The following is an 8,440-nucleotide window of genomic DNA, read 5'->3' on the forward strand; positions in this document are numbered from 1 at the left end:
ATTCAGTAATAGGCGATAGTATAGTCGGTGAATGAGAGAGCTCATAATCCGGCCTGCGTATAACGCATCAGCCAAAGCATTCTGCTTGCCGGGCTTATACGTCACCTCGAAGTTGTATTCGGCGAAAAAGGATAGCCATCGAGCCATTCTCTGCGAGAGATGGGGCGACTTGTTCGCCGTGCGTAATGAAGCGTGATCTGTATATCAGTTGGTAGAAACCTATAAATAAGTCAAGAGCACTGTACATTGTACATCCCACCATATTGTTCTGAAGAACATCATTTCTATGAATGGGGGTTGTGCTGGTAAAGTGGCAGCGTTAAGCTTATTATAAGCATGTACAATGCGCCGTTTACCATTTGGCTTTATGACACAAAATGTCGGTGTCGAATGAGGAGATTCGCTCTCTCGTACCACTCCAGCCTCGTGCTTAGCACGGAAGAAATTTTTAATGACGTCACACAGTTCCTTTGGTAAAGGCCATTGTCGGGTAATACAGTATATGGGTTCCCGGAACCAAGTCAATTTCATGACGGACACGTCTATCCGACTGTAAACAGGTAGTGGATTGGTGCATACCACATCTCAGAATTTCTTAATCAAGGAATAGAATGGATCCGTAAGATCTTTAGGATCGATGATCCACTCCGCGCACTAAGCGCAGCAGTTTTGCCCTCCAGGAACAGCTTTGTCCAGAAGCGACGATGAATTAAACTTAATCGTTTGTCGAATGACCATCTCAGATAAGCCGCCAGACTTTAAGACTCGGCCGCACCCCCTCATAGACGTTTCGTCTAGCTCTAAAAGACCATTCAGTAAAGGGATTGCCGGAAGGCTAACTTCTCCCTCGATGTTACCGGTTACACCATTTACAAGCGTATGAAAGTGTTCGCTGGAATCACTTTGTAAGCGTATAGACGCTTCGCGTCCCCCCTGTCTTGGAGAGGAGACAATACGCATCTTAGAAGTCGGGACATTCACGTCCCAAATTCTTTAGCCTGTATTAGTTCTATACCAGAGCTGGTGTCTAATCCGACATCTGACGAGGAGTTGTGTAACTCAACTTCCTTGTCCAGTGACCGTTGACATGTCACCACACGTGCATTAAAAGGGTTTGACCCGAAATGCCCTGGCAAACCGCCAATAGTGTCACTATTGACACTCAGTATGGTACCACCCCGGCCGACCACTCGGTTGACTCAGACGTGCCACTCCACGTATCTCAGTAATATTACACCCTTGATAACTTCGCCTAGGCCTACAATGCTTTTAGCATTCAGCGAATCGTTGTTACAATGAGTGTCACTCGACGGAGTACGTGCCGTTCCACCTTCATATTCTCAAAATCAATGTTTCAACATTGGAGTGTAATAACTCAGACATTCCAATGTCGAAAACACTGACAGACTCAGTCAATGATCCGCACCAATAGCGCTTTTGTTGCCTTGCAAAGGTGGGTTCATAATTTTGTTTACTTATTAAAGTCTAAAACCTTACTCTAGCTAATTTAAAATAGATTTCCGCAGCCAGATTAATGTCTGGCCGCTGCCACATACGTTGCCCATAATAAATGGGATTTTAGTAATTATCTTATTTTTTAAGGAAACCAAAGGGTATTTTACCCATAAAATAAATGTACCACAACAGCGGTTCACCAAGCGACGTCTGCCCGGGAAGGCTTATTTACTGTCGCTGATCGCAGCGCAAGCCTCAAGAAGGCACTAAACACTCGAGCATCAAAGGAGAACTGAACTTTATAACGTAAACCTAACCATAACCAACTTATAATAGATTTCGGCAACCGGATCGCACTTGGCAACTCTTGCTTCCATTCATTACCTGACCAAATCCGACGTGTTTCTCGCTTATTCTAAGCAACTGCAACGACATCAACATGTCAATCGTGATAACATTGCCACAAAAAGAAAAGAACACTTTTTCGTGCGCGATGCCACTACGTTCACAATGTGCACGTTCACAGCGGAGTAACATTGACGGTCTCCCGCGCTCAAATTTTGTGTTTAAAGTACCTTTCAAGAAACATTGAATTTCACGTGTAACAATAATCATTTCTAATAACTCTCCTACGGTCCTTGCCGGGTGTTGCCCTAAAAAATAAGCGTCGTTGTAACAAATCTCCAAGGGTTCTCTATGCGTGTGTGTACAGACCAGCGATGCGATTCCTATCCGAAGCGTTGGTTTTGAGATACTTCTGGCTGAAAGCCTTCGTTTAAAAAGTACCGCTCCACCGCGTCTGCAACCCCCCGACCCTCGTTAATCGCCCACACTACCAATGACTGACCGCGACGGCAATCACCTGCAGCAAACACACCTTCGACGGACGTCTGGTAGTCTCCGTACGCAGCACGAATGTTGCGACGTTGATCCACTTCAAGCCCGAGGCCCTCGGCAATGTTTTGCTCCGGGTGAACAAAACCCATGGCAAAGAGCACGAGATCACACGGAATTTCCTCCTCAGTACCAGATACCTCTGTGATCAAACCGGTCTTGGGATCCTTTTCGCCTAGAATCGTCACTACGTGCGTAATCTCGTCCTGAGCATTGCCCATGAATGCCTTTGTGACGCGCGAGTATCGCCGTGGGTCTTCACCAAACACCGAACGGACCTCAGCGTGGCCATAGTCGACACCGTATATACGCGGGTACTCTGGCCACGGGTTTTCCGGGGCACGCTGCGCTGGAGGCACTGGATTATGCTCCAAATTAACGACCGACTTGCACCGCTGGCGCATGGACGTGGCAATGCAGTCGGTCCCAGTATCACCGCCACCAATGACCACGACATCCCGGCCTTCCGCCGTGACAAAGTTGCGGTCCCAACCGCTCTGGAGCTTCCCGTCCACGGTCAGCATGAGCCGCTTCTGGTTCTTTGTCAAAAACTCCATCGCAAAATGCACGCCCTTGAGGTGGCGGCCAGGAATGACCATGTCACGCGGGACAGTGGATCCTAGCGCCAGAACGACTGCGTCATTCTCATTTTGTAGCTGTTCCACGGACGTAGTGACGCCAATAGTCGCGTTCGTGACGAAATCAATCCCTTCCTCTCGCAGCAACTCAACGCGACGATTGACAGTCTTCTTGTCAAGCTTCATATTCGGAATGCCATACATCAAGAGGCCCCCGACCCGATCCTCACGCTCGTACACCGTGACGTAGTAGCCCTTTTGATTCAGCTGGTCCGCGGCCGCGAGTCCCGCTGGACCAGAGCCTACAACAGCCACACGTAGACCATTTCGGCGTGGGATCCGAGGCACAATCCATCCCTCTTCAAACGCGCGGTCTACAATTGCGTACTCGGTGTTCTTGATCGTCACCGGATCGTCCACGAGACCAGCGACACACGCCGCCTCACACGGCGCGGGGCAGACGCGTCCCGTGAACTCGGGAAAGTTGTTGGTCTTGTGCAAGCGGTCACTGGCCTCCTTCCATTCGTCCCGAAAAACCAATTCGTTCCACTCGGGAATGAGATTGTTCACGGGACAGCCCGTGTTGGTCTGGCAAAACGGGGTGCCACAGTCCATACAGCGTGCTGCTTGGATCTTGCGCTCTACAGCGTCACGGCAGCCTGAATTGATCTCATTCCAATCGTGCAAGCGCTCTACCACGTCGCGGTAAGGGTCAGCCTCGCGCGGAAACTCGATAAAGGCGCGCGCACTGTCAATTTCGCCCTTGGAGCCGTCGCGCTTATCAAATACGGGCTCAGCTAGCGTGGACGCCGAACGACGCAGCAACGGAAAGGAGCGAGGGGCCGCTGAAGATGACAGACGTAGACGCACGATGGAGAGCATTGGCCTCCTAAGTGTGTGCGAGCGAGCAATTTGCGGAATGGACACACTTATTATATCAATGGCAAGCCATCTGAGCTTACATTTTTGCGAGGAAATGCGTTCTGATAGTAGTTGAAGACTTTAGATTGGACTAAAAATGGGTACTAAAATGGATAATAATTTCTAGAGGTTAACGAATTGGCTCGGCTAGGAAATAAAAGCGACGGAATAGTTTCTAAGTCTCTTGGCTGCTGTCACGTGTCGACACATTTTGTCACAAAAAGAGGATCGTGATCAGAAGCAACGCAATGTGGGATTGAAAATTGTGTGGTCCACTAAGGACGAAGCAGACGTGGCATTTGTACCTTGAAGCTTAGGTATTCATACCAATCGCTACCACTGTGAGGAAGTCTTGTACAGCACGATTTTAGAGCCTTCTTGAAATCCTCAACGCAGTTAGCTCATAAAGTTTTTTTTTTCGTGATCCTTATTCCTCCAAACTGCAAGCGATCTATGAGGTCGACGACCAGAGCAAGCTTTAATGCTCTTTTTGTATTGTCGATCGCAGATTTAGGCTATAGTTAAATACTTGGCGATTGAATGACCGATTGGTCTGGTAATTTGAGGAATTGGCACATGCTCGACTAAAAGGTTGACGACCATAAGCCTCATCGTACTTCATTGACTTTGGAATTGCAGATCTTTGTATTATAGCGAGTGCACGACATGAACACCCGTTGCATCGCGTTGTGGCCAATAGTGTGAGCCAGGCACTAAATTCAAGGGCAAGATCGCAACTGCAATTTTACAGTTGCAGATAAATAGACGCATAAAATCACAAGAATTTGTTAAGTACAACTTGGATCTTGTTTATGCACTAAATTTAACGGCAGTCTCTTTTGACCTCTTAATTGTAAATAATCTTCACGTATTGTCAAAGAGCTGAGAAAACGTGAAAGTGCTGTCCAGAAAAAGCTTATCCATCGAAAAACGAAAGCTAATAATACTTAATGCATAGTAAGTTACTTGAAAGGAGGCAAAAACGGTAGTTGACGCATGTACCCGCGAATGAGGTTACGCCGTACGACATCAGACGGCTACGTAAATAGTGCTGTCTATTTGGCTGGAGATTTCACAGTATATTTACAGACAAGGAGAAGGCAGATTGCAATCTGGGTTATTGAGCTCTATGTTCCGTTAAGTACGATTGAAATTAAATTCCTTTAATCGAATTTCTTTTGAGATATTGGAGTGACGGATCTTATTAAATCGACAATGAGCACTCGGCAATGCATCGTTCAGTCTTCTAATCTGACTGTGAATCCATTACTGATCACGGTTTTGATCGAGAAAGTTATACTTTCATCGCGAAGATCAAGAACGAATTCGTGCGTTCTGTCGGTGTACCAACCGTGGTCCTTCAGGTTACAAACAATTAGGACATGCTTTACGTTCTTGCTTAAGCACGGCATGCCGTGCTTAAGCAAGAACGTCGTCTGACACGCTGCAAATGTCTTTCTATAGGATGTAGAGCGTTACATGCTCTAATACCAATGGCTCGAATGTTAATCGTACGCTTCGCAACACAGCGCTTCAACTTCTACCGTGGCCCGGCACTGCTCAGCGACCTTGCCTTCGTATTGCCTTCGGTCGCGAAGAAATGTCGTGATCGCCGTCTGGCTCCATAGGAGAATGCGTGAATTCAAAGATCGGCCAAGGTGCCGCCATCTTGGCACATTCTTCGGCATCATATCAGGTCCGACACCCCGTCACATGAGATATTTTTAGACGCAACGACGATTAAGATAGCGGCGGCATTGCCATGGGACGGTGAACCATGTTGAAGTGCTGGACGATGTTGAAGATGCCTGAACGGTCGGTCTCTAGTAACCGCGGTTTGACTTGAACCGCCGACTCATTGGTTCACTACTGAAATGGTTGGCTTACGTTAAGATTGAGGTTTAGTGATGTTTTAGGTTAACTTGCAGTCTAATTTCACTTCGCAATTTGCAATTTTAGTGACAAACTTCATACAGACTTATTTTACGTCATTCAACATCGAGCATCCCTACCGTGACATGAGTATTATATCCTACAAGAGGAAATAAGCGAAGAAGTACAAAATTATTATCTCTATCAATTTTGGCTTAAACAGTTCCAAAAATACGAAATTTGGTATAATTGATGCAATAAGACATTAGCTCTATTGGTTGGTTGTTTAAGTCCAAATCAACCCCGCCAATCGTTTCAAGACACAATTGTGCGGTGCGCAAGGAGGCGCCATGCTTAATTAGATATTAATATAATAAGTTCAGTAGTAGATAGAAGATCGTTACGTAGGAAACTAATTATATTAATACAGATTTACTTTTCCTAATTCTAATCCTGAATTAGCTTACGACCCTTAGCTACTTAAAAACCTTCATCTGTACCCCTGTGTACTTGAAGTTTCGAGGCACCTAACCTACACTGTAATCAGTGTAAGGTCAACAAGTACTTACCAGTAATAGTAAAAGGTGCCGTGTTACACCTGGTAGCACGTCCTAGTCCGTTTAACGGCCCACCCACGTTCCATCCAACATGAACATGTTTGGATGAAGAAGGAGGGAGCTTCCAAGCCCCTCAAGAAGGTTATTTCGCAACTTGTGAGAGGTTTCCTCTATTTGAGTGACCTCGAAGGGAGAGCGATCGAGCGAATGACCTCGGCCGTAGGCGTACCAGCCGTTGGCGCTATGCTAATCACTCTGGACAGAGATGAACAGCATACGGCCATAGCCGAATTCATTTAACTAGAAATCGACGGGGTCTCAAGAGGATGTAGCCCTGCTTACCAGCAAAGCTCACAACATACAGTGATGTTGAGAGAACCGGGTGCTCAATAGATGAAACTATTGAGACAGCAGCATGTATATGCTGCTAATAGGCCGACGCTTCCGCGTCGACCCGAAAGCTTAAAGGTCGAAATCTCAAAGTTTAAGGCAGCCGAGGGCGACTCACTTTTAAAATAGTTCGTCGAATTATACGAAGCCATAGAAGATCGTCGTATCAGTGATGACGCGACGAAAGTGAAATTGGGCATGCCAACTTAGCCGGACGTGCCAAATCTTGGGCCTTCGAGCTAAAGCATCACGACCCATCAGTCTTTTGGTCATATGAGGCTTTAAGACCCGGCTCAGACAAACATTTGAGCTGCCACGTGCCGAATCCAGGGCTCGAGCAGAAATCCTGTATTTGAGCAGGGCAAGCGTGACATTCACGCTTATGTCCAAATACATGATACCTGGTCCGTTGTGTCATTAATCATCGAATTGATGAAAAAAATAGTTAACTATGTTTTGAAAGGTCTTGCAGACGGTCCTTTCAAGACCTACCTGTTCCGGCTAGAATTAGAGTCGCTAGACCAAGCGATCTTTAAAGCGAAACAGGAGGACTTTAGTCTTAACAGGCTTTTGTCCACTCTGGTGCTTATCGTCCACCGAGACGACAAGAAAATGAAGGTCCAGAACCCATGGATCTTAGAGAGCGAGAAACCTCGCTCTTCAAGTTGCAAACGATTACAGAAATGTAATCGTTGTCAAAAAATGGGCCACTACACCTATGAGTGTAGTGACTCACGGCCATGGTCTAAAAGCACTGAGAGAAATGGCCGACCTTTCGCTAGAAACAGCGGAGGACGCGGATCTGACGCTGTTGCGAGGTCGCAAAGGCAAGGAGGATCGTAAAAAAACGGTCGGGGTCAGTAGGTGCGGAGTGCCCTATTGATCCAGCTACGTCAAAATAATTTGCAGGTCTTTTGACGAAAGTTGCCCCTCACACACAAAAATATGTGTGTAACTCCAGGATATGAGGTTAACAAACCCTAAAAATTAAAGTTTTTAAATAATTTGCCACTTTGTTCCCTAGTCGAATGTGGGGTGTCGAATAACTTTACTAGACGCCCATCGCTAGAAGATCTTCGATGTCGATAACTTCGACATCGACATCATTCGCGTCGTTGGTATCTTGGACGCGTGATGAGCATGAGCCAGAAATGGTTGTGCTCGTGCGAGTCCCTCCTCAAACTAGAGGGTTCCTCTAATTGGGTAGGTATGCGTGGATGGCGTAAACCATTCTACGATTGGATGTAGCCTCGAAGTATCTCTTCGCGGACACGATTTTCGCGTTCCGTGTGACCATCTGTCTCTGGATGCTCAGAAATTGACATAGCAATGTTCCGATAGATCGGAACACGGAATGCCAAAACTCCGCCGTAAAACCGTGTGTCTCTATCTGAGACCAGTTCACGGGGTAACCCGTGGAGTTTGAATACCGTTTCGATAAAGACACGGACACAGCCCAGAGCTGTGATCGACTCTGGTACTGCAGCAAGATGGTTAATCTTGCTGAATCTGTCTACAAAAACAAGGATTCCATTGTTTTTGTGATCATCTTCGGGAAATGGAAATCCGAAGACGAAGTCCATATATGCGGACTGCCAACACTCTGTTGGAAGTGGTAGGGGTTAAGGAGGTGCACGGGATGAATGACTAGGCTTCACCCGTTGATATACCTCGCAAGCACGAATGTACTTGCGCACGAATCAATACTAGCGGGGGTAGTAAAAGTTGCAATTTACTGTGAAATAGGTCTTCTCACGTCAACGATGCCCAGTT

General features: G+C 46.6%; 2 protein-coding genes across 2 annotated transcripts; both read right to left on the reverse strand.

Moving 5' to 3' along the window:
• Positions 1-2,183: 2,183 nt before the first annotated feature.
• CCR75_005059 (uncharacterized protein) lies at positions 2,184-3,809 on the reverse strand (the record flags this gene model as incomplete). Its single annotated transcript, XM_067963144.1, has 1 exon — positions 2,184-3,809. The coding sequence occupies one exon, from the start codon at positions 3,807-3,809 to the stop codon at positions 2,184-2,186; it is 1,626 nt and encodes a 541-aa protein (XP_067823758.1).
• Positions 3,810-5,353: 1,544 nt separating this feature from the next.
• Positions 5,354-5,536, reverse strand: CCR75_005058 (uncharacterized protein; the record flags this gene model as incomplete). The annotated part of the gene is made up of 1 exon (XM_067963143.1): positions 5,354-5,536. One exon carries the CDS (start codon positions 5,534-5,536, stop codon positions 5,354-5,356), a length of 183 nt encoding a protein of 60 aa, XP_067823759.1.
• Positions 5,537-8,440: the final 2,904 nt, after the last annotated feature.

This window comes from Bremia lactucae, linkage group LG15 (genome assembly GCF_004359215.1).
Source record: "Bremia lactucae strain SF5 linkage group LG15, whole genome shotgun sequence".
NCBI classification, from domain to species: domain Eukaryota; phylum Oomycota; class Peronosporomycetes; order Peronosporales; family Peronosporaceae; genus Bremia; species Bremia lactucae.